Source organism: Eptesicus fuscus, chromosome 20 (assembly GCF_027574615.1).
Source record: "Eptesicus fuscus isolate TK198812 chromosome 20, DD_ASM_mEF_20220401, whole genome shotgun sequence".
Classification (NCBI taxonomy): Eukaryota; Metazoa; Chordata; class Mammalia; order Chiroptera; family Vespertilionidae; genus Eptesicus; species Eptesicus fuscus.
The window spans coordinates 33,408,103-33,433,389 of NC_072492.1; the positions used below are offsets into that span (position 1 = coordinate 33,408,103).

The 25,287-nt window shown below is 38.0% G+C and overlaps 1 protein-coding gene across 3 annotated transcripts; it reads right to left on the reverse strand.

Moving 5' to 3' along the window:
- Nucleotides 1-2,622: 2,622 nt before the first annotated feature.
- On the reverse strand, nt 2,623-21,758 carry NOL11 (nucleolar protein 11). 3 transcript variants are annotated; one of them, XM_008149410.3, is made up of 18 exons: nt 21,525-21,752; nt 20,043-20,156; nt 19,872-19,928; nt 18,659-18,807; nt 16,324-16,381; nt 15,867-16,011; nt 14,056-14,244; nt 12,687-12,763; nt 10,974-11,097; nt 10,438-10,526; nt 9,189-9,263; nt 8,572-8,756; nt 8,295-8,420; nt 7,928-8,158; nt 7,269-7,347; nt 6,296-6,388; nt 3,235-3,342; nt 2,623-3,071 (listed from the first exon to the last, which is right to left on the reverse strand). In XM_008149410.3, the coding sequence occupies exons 1-18, from the start codon at nt 21,663-21,665 to the stop codon at nt 2,955-2,957; spliced, it is 2,157 nt and encodes a 718-aa protein (XP_008147632.1). In that variant the 5' UTR covers nt 21,666-21,752; the 3' UTR covers nt 2,623-2,954. The 3 variants fall into 3 exon arrangements, with proteins under 3 accessions (XP_008147632.1, XP_054565611.1, XP_054565612.1); XM_054709636.1 differs by lacking the exon at nt 19,872-19,928 and having other exon boundaries at nt 21,525-21,751; XM_054709637.1 differs by lacking the exons at nt 2,623-3,071; nt 3,235-3,342; nt 6,296-6,388 and having other exon boundaries at nt 7,313-7,369; nt 21,525-21,758.
- Nucleotides 21,759-25,287: the final 3,529 nt, after the last annotated feature.

Sequence of the window (25,287 nt, forward strand, 5' to 3'; positions counted from 1 at the left end):
CAGCAATTAAAATTTTCTACTTACTTTAAGCATCAGTAATTTGCTCCCATCATACTTACAACCCAAATCATTAAACTTTACAGTAGACTTTGTAAGGATCCTATAAGGAAGATCTGTTAAAAAAGACAAAAGTTTGAGGGTGCTGGGACTCGCCTGGCCTCTCCCTGCTCGAAGGCCTCTATGTGTTTGATCCCTGACCAGGCGAGTTATGTTGGTTGCACTGCCGAAACCACCTTCAAGAGCAATTCAACCAGGAGTCATGAAGAGCAAAATGTCAGTCTATGAACTGGCCGCCACTGAAATACAGTTGCTTATCTTGTTTTTATTAAAACCAGAATTTATTTTTTATTTAAAAAAATTTCACAAATCTGAGATGTCTCTCTTATTTTTTGGTTTTTATAAATTAAATCATGAATCAGAATCTAAAAAGTGTAAAAATCCTGAATAATCTTAACCCCCATAAGATGGATCTCTAAATCATAAAGGATTTGTTACTGTAGAGCTCAACGTTTTTTTAAAAAAAGTTTGGCTCTGGCCAGTGTGGTTCAGTTAGTTGGGCATCATCCAGTGCACCAAAAGGTTGCTGGTTCGGTTCCCAGTCAGGGCACAGGGCAGCTGATTGATGTTCCACTTTCACATCTCACATTGATATTTCTCTTTCTCTCTCCCTCTCCAATCCTCTCTAAAAATATTTTTTAAAAAGCTTAGAAATCCACAATTTTATGTCTGGCTGTCTGAAAGTAATTCTTAAATGGTTCTGCAAAAGTGATAAAAAAGGGAATATACACTGTGGAGACCAGCATTTTCCATTTCTGCTGAGAAATACTGTATCACTTTTGTTTAAATTGTCTGAGTAAGAGATTTCATTAAATAAAATAAGCATGACAGTTAATATATGCTCTTATCTTTGGTACTTCTTTTCTTTTGTGATTAAAAAGAGATTAAGAATGACAGGGACTGTCCAACCTATGAGGGAAGGTGGGGGGTGAGGGGTAAGAGATCAACCAAAGGACTTGTATGAATGCATAAGAGCATAACCAATGGACACAGACAGTAGGGGGGTGAGGGCATGTACTGGGGGTTGGGGGCAGCCAGGGAGAGGTCAATGGAGGAAAAGGGAGACTTATGTAATACTTTAAACAATAAAGAATTAAAAGAAAGAAAGAAAAACAAAAAGAATGACTGAGAAGCCCTAGCCGGTGTGGCTCAGTGGTTGGAAAGGCAGTCCATGCATTAAAAGGTCACAGGTCCATTTCCCAGTCAAGGACATGTGCTGGGTTGCAAGTCTGATACCTGGCCCTGGTCAGGGTGCATGCAGCAGGCAACCAATTGATGTGTTACTCTCACATCGATGTTTCTCTCTCAGTCCCTTCCACTCTAAAAAATCAATGGGAAAAATATCCTCAAGTGAGGATTAACAAAAAATCATGACTGAGAACATGTTTGTTAACTACCATAGATATAACTCCTTTACATGGAGAACCTGACAAAAATGAAGCCTTTCTCTAATGCAGATTAAGTTAAACCAGTGATGGGCAACCTTTTGAGCTTGGTGTGTCAAACTTTGCCAAAAAACTGAGCATAACTCGGGTAGTGTGTCACTTTGAGGAAAAAACATTATTTCGCAAATCTTTCATCCTCACGAGCAGCAAATGTTTCACCCTCGGCATGCGGCCGCTGAGGGCCGCATGTCATCAGAAATGGCTACGCGTGTCAGTGCTGACACGCGTGTCATAGGTTCGCCATCACTGAGTTAAACAGTCAAAATTCTAAAAATTTAGGTTCTAGAATCACACATGAACTTATATTTCATGTACTACAATTTATAGGAAAATTTTAAAATATATATTGTAACCCTTCAAGTAAACATGTTTCAAAATTATTCACTCAACAGAGACTTTCATGGCTCAGAAAAGTTTCAAGTTACTTTTGGGAAACTTAATTCATCACCTGAAACTGATTTCATTTTTAACAAAATAAACAAGTTTACTTTCAAGAAACAAAAGTATCTATTTCTCCTACATAAAACCATTCATTTGGCCTAAATCCAAAGAGTTAAAATGAGAAATTCTATGGTCAATCAACTATTTGTTTTTTACTATTTAGCAATGTTTTTATAACCTAAATTATCAACTAATCATGGAGGTAATCTGAGAGATAATGTGTAGAAAGAGGTATTGTTCAATGTGTAGGAAGAAAAGGCGAGTGGAAGTACATCAAGAACAGGAAAAAATTGCCCTAGCCTGTTTTTCTCAGTGGTTGGAGCACTGGCCCTCGGACTGAAAGGTCCCGAATTTGATTCTGATCAAGGGCACGTGCCTTGGTTGCAGGCTCGATTCCCTGGGGCCACTCGTGGGAGGCAACAAATCGATGTGTCTCTCTCACATTGATGTTTCTCTCTGTCTCTCCCGGTCCCTTTCACTCTCCTAAAAATCAATGGAAAAAATATCCTCAGGTGAGGATTAACAAAAACAAAACCAGGAAGAAAGGGCAGCAGACAAGCCCCTGCCTCTGCAAGCATGGTTCCCCACCGCGCGTGTGGAACTGACTGCTGCTGTCGGCTATGAGCACAGAGGAGCTGGGACAGCTTCTGACACTGACAACACTACATTCTTCCTAGAATGGTGACTTTTTATTAAAAGAACTATTTAAAACATATGGTAAGAAATTAGACTTTTATAAGTATCACAAATAAGTTTACTTAAAAATAGCTGTTACATATTTTTTAAAAGTTTCGGAACTTTCTCCTTCAATGTCCATAAACCAGGATAGGTTCGCATGAGACCTCCAGTCCAACCTAGAAGCATCAATAAGTGATGGTCTAGGTACTCTGACACATTTCTCTTGTCACTGAGAGACAGTCACAAACAAAACACATCTCTTGCCTGGATGAGTGGGAAGAATTCACTTTTAAAAGAGCTTCATAAAACGTCTATGAAAGAGAACTGGTAATATCAGAAGAGTTCCAGCACTTCAATTGAATATAATTCTCTATTATTCTTTTCTTGATTCAATTTCTGTAGCTCACGAAAACTTACTTCAATCTTGTTGAGCTCGGAACAAATGCATATCTAGAGAAAAAAAATTCAGAATAACTTTTACTATCACTCTACTTATGAACAAGCCCTCAATTATTACTTACAACTATTTCAAGAAAAAAATTTAAGAATAAATTATAATTTAGGTGATACTTGGGTACAAAATGAATTCAGTGTAGATCAAATAATCACACACCTGAGATTTCACAAACTTGTAAAGACTTAACAGTAGACTTTTGGCTTCTGGTATCATTACCACAACAGTAAAATTAGCATCTAGAAGTAGGCATATCCAATCCATAATCTGAAAGTAAACAGGAAAATAAACATTAAGATTTTATTTTTTATTTTTTTATATTTTTATTGATTTTTCACAGAGAGAAAGTGAGAGGGATAGAGAGTTAGAAACATGGATGAGAGAGAAACATCCATCAGCTGCCTCCTGCACACCCCCCACTGGGGACGTGCCCGCAACCAAGGTACATGCCCTTGACCGGAATCGAACCCGGGACCTTCCAGTCCACAGGCCGACGCTCTATCCACTGAGCCAAACCGGCTTCAGCAATATTAAGATTTTAAATTTTGCTGAAACTGGTTTGGCTCAGTGGATAGAGCGTCGGCCTGCGGACTGAAAGGTCCCAGGTTCGATTCCGGTCAAGGGCATGTACAGTGGTTGCGGGCACATCCCCAGTAGGGGGTGTGTAGGAGGCAGCTGATCGGTGTTTCTCTCTCATCGATGTTTCTAGCTCTCTATCCCTCTCCCTTACTCTCTATAAAAAATCAATAAAATATATTAAAAAAAAAAAAAGAAAAGAAAGATTTTAAATTTAATTTTAGGTTGATTCATTTCCCAATATCCATGATTATATCAAACAGTTATAAAAACATAACTCTTCCTTACAAATACCTGAAAATTTTAGTTTAGAGATAAAAGAATTTTTAAACAATATAAAAAGGCTCTTTTCTGCTTTTTTTCTTTTTTAAATCCTCAACTGAGAATATTTTTCCCATTGATTTTCAGAGAGTGGAAGCGAGGGAGGGAGAGAGAGAAACATAGATGTGAGAGAGACATGTTGATTGGCTGCCTCCTGCAGTGCCCAACCAGGGCCGGGGGGAATCAAACCTGCAACCCAGATTCATGCCCTTGACTGAGAATCAAACTCATGACCTTTCGGTGTATGGGCTGGCACTCTAACCACTGAGATAAACTGGCCACGCACTTTTCTGCTTTTATACTTGCTATTTTAAAAGCATAATGGTATCTTTTCCATAGTATTCATCAGTAAAGAGAAAGCTACAGTGATATTTAGTTCAAGGGAAAGTTATTTTTTTATAATCACTGGCAGTTATTCCTATTCTGAAATATAAACTATGCCCCAAGAAAGGGTGAGTATTACAGATGAGCTACCATGAATTAAAATAAAATTATTGCTATACATTTATTAAAGTACCCTATATGTAGGTCTACATTTCCAAACGGTGTAGTTAACATGCAAATATCACTGTCATGAAAAAGTATTAAGGAAACCAATGTCTGTCTGGGGGGAGAAGGGAAAGCTGATACCCATGAAAGTCCTTACACCAAAATAGATTTTATATGTATCAAAGAGTTAAATACAAAAAAAGAAACTATGAATGTACTAGGGAAAAATACTGTGCCTATTTTTACATTTTAGAGTGGGAAGGGCATTAAGCGTGATGTAGCCACAACAAAGCCATAAAGAAAAAAAAATTTAATAATTTTGATAGAAAAAAATATAATGCACTTGATAAAAAAGGCTAATTTTATCAAATACAAAGAATTCTTTAAAAAGTATATATTTTACTGCTGAAACTGGGAATAAAACTATAAATACTTTATAAGCCAAAATGAAAAAGACATGAAATGCAATAGAAAAATGAACAAAGAAAAAAAAAAAGAAAAATGAACAAAGAACCCAACAAGGCAGTTCACAAAAAAGAATGTAATATAGGCAAGAAAAGATGGTCCAACACTCTTATTATCAAAGAAATGCAAATTAAAATAAAGCACCATTTGTTATCTATTTGACTGGCAAAGAGTAAGGTCTCAGACTTTTGAGGTAGTAGTACCGATTATCACAAGCCTTCAGAAAGGTAATCTACCATTTTCAAAACAAAAAATGTGTACATCTTTTATTCATTAATTTTGCTTATGGACATTCACCCAACAGGTATTCTTATTCTTTGCATGTTAACTACACTGTTTGGAAATGTAGACCTACATAGGGTACTTTAATAAAATATACAAGAATATCTAGATAAAGATGCCCAACGAAGGTTTGTTCACAATAGCAAAAAACTGTAAACAACTCAACTGCTGCTATTTAGGGGACTGACAAATTAAGGTTTTCCATAAACTGAAATAGAATATAGCCGTTAAAAAGGATGGGGGAATGAGCAGATGTATGTATACTGGTCCAGGAAACGTCCAAAACATAGTATTGACTGAAAAAAACAAATTGCAGAATAGTGTGCATACTATGATATTATTAGATCTTTCAACTATAAAAACCCACTACTTAAAATTTTTTAACTTATTTTAAAATCAAAATAAAATTGAGTGTTTGAAATACTTAATTAGAATAACACATTCTTAAACCACAATAATTTTTTAAAAATTCTCACTTAAGAACATGTTTTTATTTATTTTAGAGAGAGAGGAAGGGAAAGGCAGAGAGAGAGAGAAAAAAAAACAATGATTTTTTAATTCTACTTACTGAGGCATTCATTGGTTGATTCTCGTGTGTGCCCTGACTGGGGATTGAACCTGGGACCCTGGTGTACGAGGATGAAGCTCTAAACAACTGTGCTACCCAGCTAGGGCATCATTCTCTTATTTTTAAGAGGTTATTAGGAGGATACTTGTCACCCTCTCCCAATGAGGCTAAGGAAACTCTTGAAAAGGATCACAATAATGAAGCAGGAGGGTTGGGAAGTTAATGGGGGGGATGAGGACAAATATGTAATACCTTAATCAATAAAGAAATTAAAATGCAAAAAAAAAAAAAAGCAGGAATTTAAGGTAGATTTATGTTATTTCGTGTAGAATTATAACTTTAAAACTCAAATGAAAGATGATCCCACTCCAGTGGTTTGTATACAGGTAGAGGAAGGAAGTTCATATGGACTAGGAGACAAGGAGAAATCAGTTACTGAATTCCAGGTTCTGACCCTATATATAAACTGAATAAACAGACTTTCCCCAGCACCGAATAAAAATTAAAAAATGATCTCACCTGGTTCAGGGTTGGAGGGTGTATTCCAGGAAGAGTCATAGTAGCATTTTCATTACACTTCAAATAAAGGAAATACAAATACTGGAGAAATAGCTGGGTTGGGGGGAAAAAAAAAGGACAATTTATCACTTGGATAGAAATATGTTCTCTATATGTAAAGCTAACAGAGACTGGAAGGAATTTTAAGAGGCCATTATTGAATTTTACTATCTAATGACACAAAAATAAGTAAAACTGCAGTCCCTGCCATCAATGAGTTCATCTGGTTTGGGAAGGATGAGTAGGGAGTTTATTTATTTTTATTTTTAATTTTTTAAAATATATTTTTTACAGAGAGGAAGGGAGAGGGATAGAGAGCTAGAAACATCGATGAGAGAGAAACATCGATCAGCCTCCTCCTGCACACCCCCCACAGGGGATGTGCCGGCAACTAAGGCACACGCCCTTGACCTGAATCGAACCTGGGACCCTTCAGTCCGCAGGCCGACGCTCCATCCACTGAGCCAAACCGGTTTCGGCAGTAGGGAGTTTATTTACAAACTAGTAGCCCTGTGCACAAATCGGTGCGCAAGTAGCTGGCCAACCGCCCACAACCGCTGGTGCTTCTCCACTGCTGGTAGCTCACTGCCCCACCCTCCTGTAGCTCTCCACCACTTGTAGATTGGCCGTGATGTTATGGCGTGAGGTTACGGTGTAACAGATAATTAGTATATTCCTCTCTTATTATGTAGGAGGATAATAAGTAGAAAAGAGAGAATCCTTCTTTGGGCAATTTTTGTAATAGTTTATAACTAGGATGGATTAACCTGGCCTTCAGGCTTGGCACCAGGACCAATTCTCACAATGAGGGCTGTGGAACCTCTTATTCACATGAAGGGAGCTCATACCCTTTTGAATGCCCTAAAAGCTGGTGGAGTGAAGGCGCAAATTTAAACCAGAAGTAAAATTCTATTGGATTTATAAGAACACTTACAGTGATATGTTGTGCTGGGATGTCTTTCAAGTGAGGCAGAAGAAACGATTCACTATATGCTGAATGAAGAACGGCATTTCTACTTAGGAATAAAGGAACATCTTATACCAATAATTAAAGTCTTTTCTACTAAAAGTATGAATAATTCCCTTTCCCAATAATTTTTAAAAATTTATATGAAAGTTTTACTTTTCTAGAAGAGTTCTACCACTGAACATCCTCCTAATCACTAGAGTGGTATTTACTCAGAATACCAACTTTAGAATTGAAAGAGTATAGCTTCTGACATAAGAAAACAAGTACGTTGTTTCAGTGTAGCAATGAATGTGATCCATTTTCAAGCAGAAACTACTCCCCCAAAACAAACAAACAAACAACAACAAAAACAAAACCCACCCTGGGTTTTTGGTCCATTGGTTAGTATTGGCCCAATAGACCTAGGTTGCCAGTTTGGTCCCTGGTCAGGGCACATACAAGAATCAACCAATGAATACATAAATAAGTGGAACAAATTGATGTGTTTGTTTCTCTTTCCCTACCCCCTTAAAATCAATTTTTAAAAATCACTTTAAATTATCTAATCACTTCTTAGTTATTGCTTGGCATTTGACTATACCCCCAAAAAGAGACAATACAAAGAAAACTCTTTCAAAGGATACAGGAGAGCTGCTCTTTTTGGTATTACAGGGCACGAAGTGGTCTCCTCTATTGTGTTCTGAGGCTTTTCACTTAACTCTTTACCACAGTTACCACAATTATCTTCTTCAGGATTGAAGCCATTTTGAAGAATTCCCATTTGCTCTTCCATCTTCTCATCTTGTACAGCATCACTGTAGTCAGAAACTGACTCCATATTAACATCTGTTTCTTGAAGACTGTCATCACCAATGCTATCATGTTAATTAAAAGAAAAGAAGTCTTATCGCTCTTTGAACTTACTGGAAAATTTTTCATTTTCTAAGCATTCAAACAACACAATAGATTAAAAATGTAGTGAAGGAAGGGGACCATTGGCTTCTAACTTACCTCAAGAACATTTTTAAGCAAGCACAGGTGACTGCTTCAGGAATGTCAGGGAAATGCTGTAGACAGAGCTGCAACATCTGTACATCTGTCTTTTCTAATGCAACTTCCATTAAGCCGGGGCACAAGCTAAGAAAAGAAAACATGTATCATCTTTATATATTAAGAAAAATCTCAACTGCAAATAATTTATAAGGTTTTTTCAGAGCATGAAAATTAGAACTATAAGAAACAAAGTAAAAAAAGTTATGCATGTAAAGTTTGGCGTGCAAACGTTTACCTGTAAGAAAGCACATGCATCTGGATAAGCTGCATCAGAGAGTTCCGCGGATAAAATGATGGTTCTGTTTTACATCTTCCCAGAAGTCCTATTGCTATGTCCCCAATAACAGTATGAAAGTCAGGTGTCCGCTTAGTAGCCAAAAATTTACGTAGTTCTATTTCAATGTGTTTTTCTGAATCTTTCTGAAAGGGCAGATTTAAAAAGAGTTCAGTCTGATACATTAATAAATGTCACTCTGAACTTAAAGGTTCCCTAGCTCAACATTTTCTAACTCACTAACGGCATCCATGCATTTCTGTGGAAATGGAGTTGACAATTTGCTGCACAAAGACAAATGGCAAAGAAAAAAAAAAATTCAAGGGTTTAGAAATAAAAATCTTTAAGAGGATAAATTACAAGCATTCAATGCAAAGCTGAATGAGGGCACCACCATCACACAAAATGCTTAGCAAGTCAAATAAATCTAAATATTGGGTCATTATGAAAATCTTAAGGTACTATACAAGTGTTAGCTATAGCTATAAAAATGATCATAAAAATAAGATAGAATGAAAAGTAAGTAGGATTTCTTTTAATCACTTGACTTTTCTTATTTCTAATATTTTTTCATTTACCTTTATGGCTGATAAAAGTTGCTGGGATGCTGGAACTTCAGGCTGTACACTTGCTTCAATTGTCCTTCTCCTTAACTATATTTAAGTAAATTGATTAGGATCTCAAAATAATTAAAAAAACTCCAATATACATTTAGAAGAATATAAAACATCCCCAAAAGAGACTAGCAAACTTATGTTCTAATCACAAAGGTTTTTTTTTAATAATTTAATTTTGTTATAGTGAAAAGTTGGTTTATTTAAACCTTTAACTTAAATGTCTAATACTTTTAAGGTTTTTTTTAATTAAAATTTTTTAAAAAATTTATTGATTGATTTGAGAGAGAGAGAGAGAGAAAGAGAGGGCAAGAGGGGAAGGATGGGGGAAAGGGGGGACAGATAGAGAGATGGAGATTGATTTGTTGTTTCACTCATTTATGCCTTCACTGGTTGACTCTTGTATGTGCGCTGTCCAGGCCTATAGGGACGATGTTCTAACTAACCGAGCTATGTGGCCAGGGCAGTTTTTTGTGCTTTAAACACAAAATAAAATCTTTATACTCAGGAAGGTATTTTACTAATTGCGAATTGGTCCATTTTCACACCAGGATTTTACCTAAAAACATGCCCATAAAAATTAACTACTAGTAATGTGTGTCATTTTTTACATAAATGCTGTAGGGTTACCAAGTTCAAGAATTAAATTGCCCCATCATGCCCCACAGTGTGGCTCAGTGGTTGACCTATGAACCAAGAAATCACGGTTCGATTCTCAGTCAGGGCACATGACTCGGTTGTGGGCTAGGTCCCCAGTAGGGGTATGCGGGAGGCAGCCGATCAATGATTCTCTCACATCATTGATGTTTCTCTCTCTCTCCCTCCCTCTACCTGCCTCTCTGAAATCAACAAAAATATATTTTAGCCGAAACCGGTATGGCTCAGTGGATAGAGCGTCGGTCTGCGGACTGAAGGGTCCCATGTTCGATTCCGGTCAAGGGCATGTACATTGGTTGCGGGCACATCCCCGGTGGGGTGTGTGCAGGAGGCAGCTGGTCGATGTTTCTCTCTCATCGATGTTTCTAGCTCTCTATCCCTCTCCCTTCTTCTCTGTAAAAATCAATAAAATATATTAAAAAATATATATATATATATTTTAAACTGCCCCACCATTAAAATCAAAGCTGTAAAGATATGAATCATTAAAATAATTCAGCCTTTCCCCATTTTATAATATTTGCACTAATATTTGTATTTCGATGACCAAACTTACAATTCTCTTTGATGGCTCTGAGTTCTTGGATCCAAGTCCATATCCCTGAGAGGTTTCCCAATTTACAAAATGAGGCATGGTCTGAGTGCCTAAGAAAATAAAAAATACACAATTTCTAGCATTCTTTGACCTATGTTATTTACTCAACCAAACAATCAAAGAAAAAAACCACCACCACTTACGCACAATTCAAGAGAGGCTTGTCCATTTAATTTTACTGATAACCCCAGATAAAGTACGTCACAGTATAGTAAAAGGCTATGTGCCCAGCAACATTAAGCCAGCAGATGAGACGGGTGGTAAACCAGGGAGGGTAGAGGTATTAATGATTTTGTCTGGGGGACTCTCCCCGTGCCCCAAAAGTCAGAAGAACACTGGTGTTCAAAACTACAGTGTAGCAATGTGCCCTGTTCCCAAGGTAGATAGATACCTGGGACAAGGAAATGCCAATAATCAGTGGCAAATTTCAACATTAAGAACAGACTCTGTAAATTGATAGCTGTTTATATTAATCAAACAAACTAGTAAGTTCCTACCTGGATCTTGACCATGTTTGAGTTTTCCAAGAGCACCTGCTAATGATGACATTTCACACTTGTATGGAATCACAGTTAGAATTTTTCCATGTAGCATAAATAGATGTTCCCCATAATACCAAAGCTACAAAAAAAGTTATAAAAATGTAATAATTTTTCCCCCATTTCTATGATCTGATTCAACAAAGTCATATAACTTATAACAATAATTTATGGTATGAGCAATCTTAATAAAACACAAAAGGACAGGCTAAAGTTAAGCAACTTTTCAGAATAATCCCATGTACAACTTATTAATTGGGTAGGTTTACATAGTTCTTATTTTTGCCGATGTCTGACTGAAGCATAAAATTTAAAAGATACTCTCGACTCATAAAAATCTGATTGATATATACGTTAAGTATTTAAAATTAATATTATCACTATTACACATCTATTAACATGATAAATATTACCAAGGCAACTGCAACATGGGCACACCATAAGATGTACTAAGTAAAAAGGGCAGAATTGAACAGAATCTAATGATTCAAATTATAAAATTGTAAAAATAGGTATACCAACAAAAAACTCAAGGGAACATGAGAATCAAAACTAAGTTTGTTAAAGTAGTGAAACTGTGAGTGATTAATTTTGTTAAAATTATTTTTTTAAATAAACTAGAATTAAATTGTATGCTGAGAAATAGTTTCGTTATTCTAGAATTACAATTATCAATAAATCCTATTATCTTGATTTAGATATGAGTAATCACTTACTCAACAACCAACACTCATTGAGCACCTTTGATAAGACAGTGAAGACACAACAAAGAACAAAACAGACAAGAACCCTGAGCCTCTGAAAGTTTACAGCCCAGTCTGTGTGTTAATTCGTTGAGTATTTTTTAAAAAGTATATTTTTATTGATTTCAGGGAGGAAGGGAGAGGGAGAGATAGAAACATCGATGATGAGAATCATTGATCGGCTGCCTCTTGAATGCCCCACACTGGAGACTGAGCCCACAAATTGGGCATGTGCTCTGACTGGGAATCAAACCCTGACCTCCGGGTTCATAGGCTGACCCTCAACCTCTGAGCCACGCCAGCTGGGCACTTAAAGTATTCTTATGTAATTCCATAATAATGTTTAACATATAACCTAACAGGTCAAGTTATTAGGAAAAGTAACATATAACAGAGATATGTTAAAAAAAGAACTATAAAAGGGTATAGTTCAAAACACAAAAGTAAAAAGACCAAACCAACCTAGCCGGCGTGGCCCAGTGATTGGGCTTCGACCTATGAACCAGGAGATCCAGGTTTGGTTCCCAGTCAGGGCACATGCCTGGGTTGTGGGCTCATTTCCCAGTGTGGCATATGCAGGAGGCAGCAGATCAGTGATTCTCCTTCATTATTGATGTTTCTATCTCTCTCTTGCTCTCCCTTCCTCTCTCTGAAATCAATTTGGGGGAAAAAAAAAGAAGACCAAACCAAAGAGCAGCTAAAAACCAAAATAATTTAATGACTAGTTAATTGTTCTCCCTGATCTAAAACTAGCTATAATTTAGTCTTACATAAGGAAACTAGTAAAACAACTGGATTAAATATAATTTTTTGGGTTAAAAAATATTTAACTTATTATAATAAAAAACTGCCAAAATATTTAGAATAAGAAGTCTCTTCATTAGGCACAAAAATAACTTGAAAAAAATTCTCAAGTGCAAAAACTTACTTGACCACTGGTACCTTGTGGTAATTCTTTTGAAATCTGCAGTGTTTGAAATTTTGTGTTCCATATGGAGAGGCATTCTGTGAAAAAGAGAGAAATTCAGAATAAGTCCCAAGAATAAATAAATATATGATGCCTTGTGGGTGAGACAAAGGAAGAGTCATAGTTAAACACACAAGTTTTGCTTTATTGAGTAATGACAACAATGATTGCCACCAAAATTCAAAGGAATTAGACCTTATGAAAAGAAGAATGCACATGTTATGTGTGGGGGCAAGGGTATATATAAGCTTTCTGTGTACTTCTCCCTCAATTTTGCTATAAACCTTCAAATGCCCAAAAATATAAAGTTAATGATAACAATATGCTGGTATGGGAAGGTCTCTATGATATCTCAGGTTAAGATACAACTCTAACAGTGGTTACTGGTTTTTTTGCTACGTAGAGCATGAACCAGAAAGAGGAAGGAGGGGGGTTGAGAGACAGAAGCACAGCATAGTAAAATGGTTAAGAGCCAGGACTTAAGAGGGGTGAGGTTCATGGCATATTAGAGTCAACCTGCTTGGGCTGAATCCTAGTTCACAATTTAATTGCCTAACGCCCAAGTTTCCTGACTTGTGTGAAATAGGGAGGATAACTGTACTTTTTCTCTTAGGTTTGTTGGAAGATAACATGATACAAATAATGAGATAATTTAAGTAAAATGCCTGGCACACAGCCATGCTATCACTAGTAGTACCTATAAGCAGGAGAAACTTAACAAAGGACACAGGTGAGGATGGGCATATCAAGTTTGTAGTCAACAGGGAGCCCGGCCTGAATAAAGCAGAGGGTTCTTGCTGTGAAGTTAGGAGAAAAGACCGGGAAAGGTGAATGGGGTCTAGACTGTGAGGAGACCTGAGTGGTAAGCAATAGATTCTGAGTTTTATAATATAGGTGGAGAGACCCCAATCTTGCATTGGCCAGGAACACCTGGGTCTTTCATGATAGACTCCAAGTCTGTGTGTGTGCAGGGGTGTTTGGGGGTGAGGTGATGATGAGAATCCTGCTCTGAAGTGACAGAAACGAAAAAGCATACTAGTAGTCCCCAAATTTCAAGCTGTCCAAGTCCAGTGGATTTCTATTCTGTGTAAACGCGGCCAAGCTATGAATTTAATGCTCTAGGGAAGGCTTACCAATGTTTCAAATGCCTATGGGTTGGCATTGACACCTGCAGTTTTTCTTTCTTTTTTAAGACATGAGTTATGAGCAAAGTAGTGATGCAAGGAAATGTTTTTGAAAGATTAACAAATGCAAGATGAAAGTCAAAGACCTATAGGAACACTCTGAAGGAAAAATCCAAAGGACTTCGTATTGTTTTGCTTTTAGTTACCCTTAGAAGCTGGTAGTGGTGGTCCCAGGACTGCTACATGATCTTGATCCAGGACACTGAGTGCATTTTGAGCATTTCCAGACACGACAGTTTTGAGCAACAGAGATCTAACTACCCTCTGATGTTGATTTTTTTCTGGGTCACTCGGATGTATTGGTATCAAGGTTTCATATATACACCCATCTGAGCCTGTTGAAAACAAGTATTTGTTGTTCAGTATTGGATAAAGAACAAATCTTTATCTGTTATAAATATATGTACTAGGTTGTTGATAAGATTTTATCAATTTTGATACAGGATCCAACCAGAAAAATAAACAAATGTGCCAATCATATCACTCTTTGCTTTCACTTAAAGAATATAGTACAAATTTAAAAATAAGGAAGGAGGCCCTAGCCGGTCTGGCTCAGTGAATAGAGCGTCGGCCTGCAGACTGAAGGGTCCTGGGTTCGATACTGGTCAAGGGCAAAATGCCTGGGTTGTGGGCTCTATCCCCGGTGGGGGGCATGCAGGAGGTAGCCAATCAATGATTCTCATCATTGATGTTTCTATCTCTCCCTCTCCCTTCGTCTCTGAAATCAATAACAATATATTTTCAAAAAATAAAATAAAAAATAAAATAAAATTAAGGAAGGAGTATCATTAATAAAAATCTTAGTAAGAAATGTCTTAATAGCCAAGAAATCAAAACTGTCAATACCTGTAATAAAACATGACAGGAGATTGTCAGGGATACAGAAAATCTAGTCACTGAAAGGATATATCTCTCATTAGAAATAAATTACCGTAGCATTCCGATTTATGCATCACATTACTTGTTACCTCATAACCCTGAAAACCATATGAAATTGCTATTTTTTTGTATGTCAACTGAATTTTGGCAATTCCAGGTGGTTCTAGATATGTTACAGGAAGATTTTTAGGACCCTGTGGTTCAGAATCCCTACTTCAGTGTTCAGTAAGCTAAAATATAACCTGCACACTTCTGTTTAACAATAAATATGCCCTATAGGTTAAACTTTAAGAAAACCAGTCCCTGTCAAGCAAAGGCATTAAGCAGATTCCAATGACTTAGAAATGATAAATGATGGAAGCATTTTTATTAATAGCTATTGCAAACATTTGCAAACTGAAAAACTTCACAAAGATTTTTAATTGTGATAATTCATATGTTCTCTAAATAGTGCTCTTGTTTTTTTCCTCCCTTAATCTTCTCAAAACAATTTCAAAAGCAGCCAAAAAGGATAGAGGGAGAGTATAGCATTAGTTTTTTCCCCTCCTAGCCTAGGCATGACTGGGGCTATACTTTACACCATCATATACAGGTACACTCCAAGGCATTAAAGTAGTATGTAAAACACTGGTTGGCTTAGGCCTAGAGTGCTTTGTTAGTTTCTTTTTACCCACCTGCCTCCATTCAAAGAAGGGCACGCTAAATCTTAAGATTGGGAAAAAAAGAAATGGAGGGCCATTTAGTAACAATCTTAGATACTTTACAGTGCAGTAATTATTATATAAAAGAACCTGGTCTTATCATGATAAAGATTAAAGGTGATTTTTTTCTTTTTTGTTAGTGTTATATTATTATTTACTGCTTATGATAAATTTAAAGACGTAACATTTACCTGCTTAAGCTTGTGAACCAATGACTTAAGCTTGATCAGACATGGCAAAGTACAAAAAGTGAAGGTATAAATGCTTGTAAGGAAGCTTGCAATGGGAAGTGCTACAGCAGAAAACTGCAAAAACAAGTACTATCCTGTAATATTCCTCTATTTACAGTCACTGCAAATTCAAAGAAAAATACTTACTTAATGACATCAAAGAAATGAATTTCCGATCCAGAGATGCAGTAAAACTCTGTATAACAGATTTTTCTTCTTTTCCAAGGAAGAGAGTATATTTGCTTAAGACACTTGAGTTAAACTTTTGTACATAAGCAAAGTAATTTCCATGCTGGGAAAAAAAAGTTATTTTATTTTTTAAATACTCTCATTTCAACCAACTATATTTAAATGTTAAAACCATTTGTTACCCCATTCTAATTACTTTAATGGGTGCTTAAAAACCTATTGTCTAATTAAATTTAAACATTATAAAATATTTCAGTTAAGCATAGAAATATAGCCAGTAGGCTCTTTAGTATATAAAAGATACAAAATACATAATCTTTGACAGAAATACTAAAGTCCTATTTTAGTTTTAAAAATAATTAAGTGATTTTAAAATGTTATACACCATGGCCCAGGAATTAGAGATCTCACTTACTTTTTCAGTAATAAAGATTAAGGCAGGATGCCTAAATACCATGAAAAACTTCGTCCACCTAAAAAAATAATAAAAAAAAAAGTATAAAATGCTAAATCATCAGTTGAGAGAAACATACCATTAATCTAAATTTAAGAAAATATCTTTTGTATTTTGAGAGAGAGAGAGAGAGAGAGAGAGAGAGAGAGAGAGAGAGAGAGAGACACATCAGAGAACACTTAATTCAGTGTTCCAAAATACAGGGTGGGGCAAATGTAGGTTTACAGTTGAAGGTATAAGAAATACGCAAGTTACTCTTAATATTATTGTATTATTTTCCATATGAACAAATGTAAACCTACGTTTGCCCCACCCTGTATATACCAGAAGGAATTAGTAGGTATTTCTCTGTCAAATGCATCTGTGGATTAAATGCAAGTTGCTGAACTTCCCAGTCTTAAAGACAATCATGTGAGTTATAAAGTTTACAAGTGGGTAGGGTAGAGTGTGACAGTATGATGTTTCCCAAATTTATTGGTGCCTCTACCCTCCTCGTCCCCGCCTTTTTTGGTTAATCCTCACTTGAGGTTATTTTTTCTATTGATTTTTAAATTTTACTTATTTATTTATAAATATATTTTTATTATTGATTTCAGAGAGAAAGAGAGAGAGAGAAAGAGAAAGAGAGAGAGAGAGAGAGAGAGAGAGAGATATGCACCTGACAGTGAAACATCGAATGGCTGCCTCCTACACACCCCCTAATGGGGAAATGGGGATGGAGCCCACAACTTGGACATGTGGTCTGACTGAAATCAAACAGTAACCTCCTGGTTCATAGGTAAATGTTCAACCACTGAGCAATGCCAGCCGGGGTCCATTGAGGTTTTTTTTTAGAGAGTGTAAGGGAGGGGGAAGGAGAGAGAAACATCATATGAGAGAAACACTGACTGGTTGCCTCCCACACATGCCCCAATCAGGGCTGGGGATCAAGTCTGCAACTGAGGTGCTTGCCCTTGATTGGCATCTAGGACCCTTCAGTCTGCAGGCTGTCACTCTAACCACAGAATTAAACCAGTGAAGGACCCCCTCCCTTTCTGAGAGTCATTTTTTGGGACTAGCATTTGGAGAAAAACATTAGAATCTCAATTGCCTTTTTAAAGTGACAGTGGGAATTTAGGCACAGGAATGTGAAAAGGGCTTGTAACCAAGACTGCATGGCCAGTTTTTCGCAAAATGGCTATTAACCCAGATCCTCTACCTATATTTTTTCCCCAGTTGTTCATACTTCAAGGGAAGTCCAAGATAGAGCTAACTGGTCATTGTCCCTGTCCACACTATTCACTAAGTACAGGTCTTTGCTTTGACTTTTAGAAAGTTAGTTTGATTCAGGTGGACCTGGAGAGCAAGTTAACTCATCAGGAAATGTGATAAAATGGGGATTGGAGAGAGATGAAATCATGAAATTTCCTGCTATCATTTGGGTGATTCATTTTCTTGGTTTTGTTCCAGGATCTGGGAAAGCAGATGGGCTCAAAACACTATCCTCTCACTAACAAGCTGCACATTTCCTCAGCGGGTAAGGGTTCTAACTATGGCAGTCAGGACAATATGATAGAAACAAAGATTATTTTGGTGTGGGATTACCCACTTCATCTTCAAATAACTGACTATCCAGTTTTCTGTCATCAGAACAGACTCATATAATCTTAGTTTCCTCAGTCATCTATCACCCTAGAGGGTTTTGAGGTTTGTCATTGCAGCCAACGTTTTATAAGTGGTTTTTAATAAGGCTTTCATTATGTTCATAACCAAAAAAAATTTTTTTTTAAAATCCTCACCTGAGGATATGTTTTCATTGATTTTAGAGAGAGTGCGGAAGGGAGAGAGAGAAACTTTGATATGAAACATCGATTGGTTGCCTCCTGTACACACCCCAACTGGGGATGGAACCCACAACCTGGGTATGTGCCCAAGACCCTTCGGTGCATAGGACGACACACCAACCAACTGAACCACCCAGCCAGGGCTAACCAAATGCTTTTTTTATATTTTATTTTTTATTGATTTTTTTACAGAGAGGAAGGGAGAAAGGATAGAGAGTTAGAAACATCGATGAGAGAAAACATCGATCAGCTGCCTCCTGCACAACCCCTACTGGGGATGTGCCCGCAACCAAGGTACAGGCCCCTGACCGGAATCGAACCTGGGACCTTCAGTTTGCAGGCCAATGCTCTGTCCACTGAGCCAAACCGGTTTCTGCCAAAATGCTTTTTAACAAAGCAATCAGTGTTATAAAAAAACATGCAAAGTGCCTTTTCATTTTGGTCAAAATTCACTTACAAGTATTAGAACTTACTTAATCACTTCTTCATCAGGGATAACAGTTTCAATTTTCTGCTGGGGCTCTGCAAGCAAGGCCTCTAAACCACGAACGGCACCTTCCTTGAATAACACCAAGGGTTCTGTTCCTGGTATTGAATGTATTCTATATACCTCAGCTGACAACTACGAGAACATAAGAATATTTTAATTTTTATTCTAAACCAATTGCCACCTACTAGAATAAAGACATTTAGAGAAGGCTTATTTTAAGAACTGATTTGTTTTCATTTTGATTCAGTTCTGTTTTATAACTATGTATGGTTTCAAAGTCAAATCTACAACATAAATTACATACAGAAGTCTAACTTTTGCTCCTATCTGTCTACCCTGTTCCCTGCTCTCCCCCTTAAGTTATCATTTTTAGTTTATCCTTCCATTGTGAATACTGGAGGTTAGGCTACAACCAAAACTGGAGGTGGGGAGCAGTACAAATAGAGCCACTAATAAGTGATTCTGGAGCTAAAGACTGATGCCATAATTACAATCATAGCCGGCAAGCCCAAGAAAAGAAGTTAATCCCACTGTATAAAGTTCAGGACCATGTTACTACAAGGTAAATGGAAAGCCTGGAGCCAGGGAACAGCATAGTCAGCAGGTTAGAAGTTTCAAGGGTCCAGGCAACAACTGCCATTTATATCTGAATCTGCTCTATTATGAGCTACTTCTAAAATGTGCCAATTATAGAGTTAGACATTTAGAAATGGAAGGAACTTCCTAGATTAACCTAATTTGAGATTCTCATTTTATAAAATAGAAGCAGTTAATTAACACACTTTAGGTCATTAGTAAAAAAGGCAGTTAGTCACGGTTCTTTTTCAATGCATTATGTGCCACTCTTAAAATATAAAATGCACGAAATTTGCAGGGTTTATTTTACCTATTTTAAGAAAGGCACAGTGAAGTTGTTCTCACAAGGGACACACCACAAACATCTAAACTCATGGAAATAACTACAAATTTATCATTCAGGAGGTATTTAAATCCTTAACCTCATGAGATAATGAATTTTATATTTTGTAACATCAACTCATAAACTGAGACATGTAAGATAAATAGAATGAGAAACTAATTAAAAGCTTTATACTCACATTCACAGATGCAGTAAGATAAACAACCTACTACAACAGTGCAAATTATTCCATCTCACCAATAAGCTAATAAATATGTTGGAAAAGCCAAAGACTTACTGTAGCTTTAAATACTTTATCCAGGTTTACATCTTCATTAGTCCATAATCTCAAAACCTTAAATTAAAACATATAAGTAAAAAAAGTATCCCAATGCTCACTTAGATATAATACTAAGCTACTAAATGAACATTTTGTGTTTTATATGTATATAAAAGTTTTAAAACTCACCTTGCTATCGTGTACAACAATATATTCTCCAGTTTGAAAGTTGCACACAGCTGGACATGTTATAACTTGACCTTGTTTCACTGACCAGCTCCCCAAAGGTTTCTGATCTGAAACCTAGTAAAATTAACATACAATATTCAAAAAGTCAGTTTCTGACTATAAAAGCAATCAAATTTATAGTTAAAATGATAGTATTCAAAAGATTCCCTACATCAGAAAAATAGTCACAAAAAGACAAATACTGGATGATTCCACCTCAGACAGAGAAAGTAGAATGGTGGCCACCGGGGCTGGGAGAATGGGCAGTCATTGCTTAATAAGTACGAAGTTTCATATTTGCACGATGAAAAGAGTTTTCCGGACATGGATGGTGGTGATGGCTGTCCAACAAGGTGAATGTACTTAATTTAATACCCTGAAATGTATGCTTTAAAAAGATGGTTTAAGACAGTTAATTTTGTTATGTGTATTTTCCCACAATTAAAAACATTACTTTTACAAAGTAGTTAAGATGAAAATATAAACAATAGTACATTAAAAAAAATTTATCCCATTGTGACTTTGAACAGAAGCATGGGAAATTAAGTAAGAGTAGCTAACAGTCATTACGTTCCTATGCAGGAAATGCAAAATTTTAAGTCCACCTGACAGCTCGGGTAAAAACCAACAGTGTCATACGAAGAGTCAAAACAGGCAAATAGTTTGGAAACTGTTTGCAACTTGTTCCCAAAGCCTCAAAGTAGATTATCTAGCTTCTTAAACACACGGGGAACTATATTCTGCGACCCAGATTTTAAAAATTACGCGATCAGTAAAAATAAAGCTGCTTAAAAGGTGTGTCTTCAGGCTTTAGGATGGAAAGGGGGCGGGGCGGGTAGATTTCCCCATGCTCAACCCCAGGATTTACAGCGTGTAGTTAGTTGGCAACAGATTTCTCGTAATCAAGGTTCCCATCAAGATACTAAGAAAGCAAAAAAAAAAAAAAAAAAAACAAAATAAAAATCCACAAAACGTTTCTCCGAGAGGATAAGTGTATGGACACAGGGATAAACCAGTTCCCACCATATCAGCCATCCCCTCCCGCCCGACTAACCTCCGTTCAAACACTCCAGTGGGCAGACGGGGTGACAGAGACCCCAGGAAGGGATTAGGCAAGGCCGTGTCCCTGCGGGGGTTCGAAGCAAAAGCTCAGGTTTCCTTTCCTTTCCGAGTTTAGCCCACGTGCACTTAGACGCTTTGCAGAGTGCAACTCAGAAACATGCCTCTCTCTCCAGGAAAACAACCAAATCAAATTCTAGCCTTCCTTCCGCATTCCCGAGGAGCCAAGCTGGCTTTCCGCTAACCCCGCCAGACGATTTTTTTTCTGAAGCCGTGAGAGACCCAAGGCTCCGGCTCCGCGCTCAGCAATGGGCGAGACAGCAGCGGGGCGCTCCGATCCCATCGCCCTCACCTTAGAGAGGATGACGGTCCTATCGGCCTCACCTTATAGAGGATGACGGTCCTGCCGCTGTCGGTTATTAAAAACTGGTCTGTTTTGTCGCACGGCTCCACGCCTAAGAGTCCGTCGGGCCCGGCACCCAAGGGTACCGCAGACAACGTGAATTCCTCCTCCAGGGCTGCCATCTTGGGCAAACCTAGGGACCGCCGCGCATCCCTCCCGGCAGGCTTCGCGCTTTCTCTCGCGAGAACTACGAGTCCGAATTGACGGGAAGACACCGAAAGAGAAATGGGCCCTCGGAGCCTGCGACTCCGACGGGTGTGCTGCGTGGGTGGGCGGGGCCTGGAGTTCGCGTGAGAATCCACCTCCCAGGCCACGCCCCAGCGAGTCCCGGATGTACTCCTGCTGGGAGAAGGGGCGGGGAAACTCTTACCTGTGGGGAGTCCGCGGGGCTTTAATTAGCTGCGGACTTGGGAGGCTGAAGGGTGGCCGTGGCAAGTGTCTGAATGTAAATTTTATATATATATATTTTTTAATCGAACTCTCTAGGAATTCCTACCACGACCTAATGGAACAGTGGAGATAAGTTCTTAATAACAGTGGAGATAAGTTCTTAATGCTGTACCTAAATGAAATACCTAATCACCCAGCTTCTCAGACCCCACCAGTCTCTGCTGCCTTTCAGGCCTCCCAGGTTGTCTCTTCTCTGAGCACCAGGGGGTGGAAATCTCTCTAGCTCAGTGACTTTCAACCTTTTCATCTCATGGCACACACAAACTAATTACTAAAATTCTGTGGCATACCAAAACATAGATTTTTTTTTTGCCAATCTGACAAAAAAACAACAACAACTTTTGGTTTACTCACACTGGACAGCTATTGTGTTGGCTGTTGTCTTTTAAAAAATATTTTTATTCATTTCAGAGAGGAAGAGAGAGGGAAAGAGATAGAAACATCAGTGATGAGGCCCCAGTCAGTTTGGCTCAGTGGATAGAGCGTCAGGCCGACTGAAGGGTCTTGGGTTCAATTCCTGTCACAAGGGCACGTGTCTGGGTTCCGGGCTCAATCTCCAGTAGGGAGTGTGCGGGAGGCAGCCCATCAGGAAAACATTGATGTTTCTATCTTTCTCTCCCTCTCCCTTCTTTTCTGAAATCAATAAAAAAGGAAGGAAGGAAGGAAAGAAGGAAGGGAGGGAAAGATAGAAACATCAATGTTTTGAAAGATAGAAACATCAAAGAAGGGAGGGAGGGAAGGGAGGGAGGGAGGGAGGGAGGGAGGGAGGAAGGAAGGAAGGAAGACCAATGATGAGAGAGAATCATCCATCAGCTGCTTCCCACACACCCCCTACTGGGGATCAGTCCCACAACCCAGGCATGTGCCCTGACCAGAATCAAACCAAGACCCGCTGTGGGACTAAGGAATAAACAGTGAAAGCTAACTCATAATATTGAATTTGTGCATTCCTTCTTCTTTGGCTTGAAGTCTTTAAAACGGGGATTCATAAACTTTGTGATTTCAAGGATCCTTTATAAACTTAAAATTTATTGAGGCACATGAAGAGCTTTTGTTTATAAGGGTTATATCTGTAGATATTTACTGTATTGGAAATGAAAACCAAGGAATTAATATGGATTTATTCTCATTTATAAAACGAGAATAATCTCATTTCATGTTAACATGAATAACACTTTTATGAAAGACAATTTTAAAAATAACTTAATGAGGAGAGTGACATTATTGTACATTTTGGCAAATCTCTTTAATGTCTGGTTTAATAAAAGGTAACCGGATTCCCACATCTGCTTCTGCATTCAATCCATTGTGTCATGACATGTGATATAGCTTATGGGAAGCTCCATTGTGCAGCAAAAAAAGGATATTTTAGTTAGGATAGCTATTGGAGGCCTTTATGAGAGGGTGACTTTTAAGTAACGACATGAAGGAGAAGAGGGAGCTAATCATATGATTAGCTGAGGCAAGAACACTCTCAAAGCAAGTGCAATTGACTGTGGCACAAGCAAGCAGCAAGCTTTATTCAAAGGCTGTTACAGTAATTGTAGTTATCAAGGTGAGAGAAGATGAGGATACCATCAGGGAGGCCTTCCGGTCTACCTTGTCTAAAACATTCCATCATTCTCTTAACTCAGCAATTGATTTATTTCCTTTTTATCACAGTTAGTAATTATTTTATTTATTTGCTTGCTTACTCATCTAGGCTCTCCCAGTAAGCTTCTGAAGGGGGTCTCTGTCTGTCTTATGCACTGACGCATCCCCATTTCCTAGCAATTAGTAGGCACTCAGTAAAAATGTGCTGTGTAACAGAATAAATCACATTACATCTTGGTATTCATGGCACCAGTAATTGTATCTGATCCATATAACGCGTTTAATGCATTTTTGTTAAATAAAATCATATTTCTATGGCAAGCCATTGTAATAAATAGGATGTGAGCTTAAACCATTAGGACAAAGTAAGACTTACTGACCAAGAAAGCTGGATCTGTACTTGTATATTTGTCTGTAAATTTGAGTCTAAAAAAAAATTTGAGTAAGTTTGATAAACTATTCAAGGAGAGTGCAGTCCTTTTTTTTTTTTTTTTTAAATATTATTATAGATTTCAGAGAAGAAGGGAGAGGGAGAGAGATAGAAACATCAATGATGAGAGAGAATCATTGGTTGGCTGCCTCCTACCTGCCCCACACTGGGAATCGAGCCTGCAACCCGGGCATGTGTGGTTGACCAGAATCAAACCTGGGACCCTTCGGTCTGCAGGCTGATGCTCTATCTACTGAGTCAAACCAGCTAGGGCAGTGGTCGGCAAACTCATTAGTTAACAGAGTAGCAAACCGAGGCTCTCGAGCCGCAGTTTGCCGACCACTGGGCTAGGGCAAGAAGAGTGCACTCCTTTTTGGAAGGTCACCAGCTATAATAAGGGAACTAGGAGCCTTCAGCAACGGGCCTAAGATCAGAGTGGAGCAAAGTATTTCACTTCCAAGATGTATCAGTGAAGGTCAATGAGCAAGAATAGGGCCTGGCTCTTTTTATTTTATTTTATTTTATTTATTTATTTTTTAAAATATATTTTATTGATTTTTTACAGAGAGAAAGGGAGAGGGATAGAGAGTTAGAAACATCGATGAGAGAGATACATCGACCAGCTGCCTCCTGCACATCCCCCACTGGGGACGTGCCCGCAACCAATGTACATGCCCTTGACCGGAATCGAACCTGGGACCTTTCAGTCCGCAGACCGACGCTCTATCCACTGAGCCAAACCGGTTTCGGCTATTTTATTTTTTAATCCTCATCCAAGGGCATGCTTTTATTGATTTTAGAGAAAGAGGAAGGGAGAGGGAGAGAGAGAGAAACATTAATGTGAGAGAGGGCCTGGCTCTTTGTCACTCCTGAGAGATGTTTAAGGGCTGGTCTCAAAGGCAGCTGTGGTCCTATGCATTTCACTGTGAGCTGTGGATGTTCTGTCTGGATTGTTTGCCGTGTTTATGCTGCTTGGCTGCCTAGCTGTGAAGACGGGGGAAGATATTGCCTCTCACATTCAATCCCTAGAATAGAATCAGGTGATAAATATACAAGGAACAAGTCTAATTATATAATGGGCAGGAAAGGATGCCTGCCCATATTTAAAAGGGAGAACGTTACCCGTTATGGACATTTCATGGAAGGTTGACAGTTGGTGGCGTGCCTGAGTGGGATATAGTAAGTGCTTTGCCAAAGGAACATTTCTAGAAGGACCGTTCTCAGAAGAGAATGGCTGGTGCACATATATTCCACCAAGACTTCATAGTATA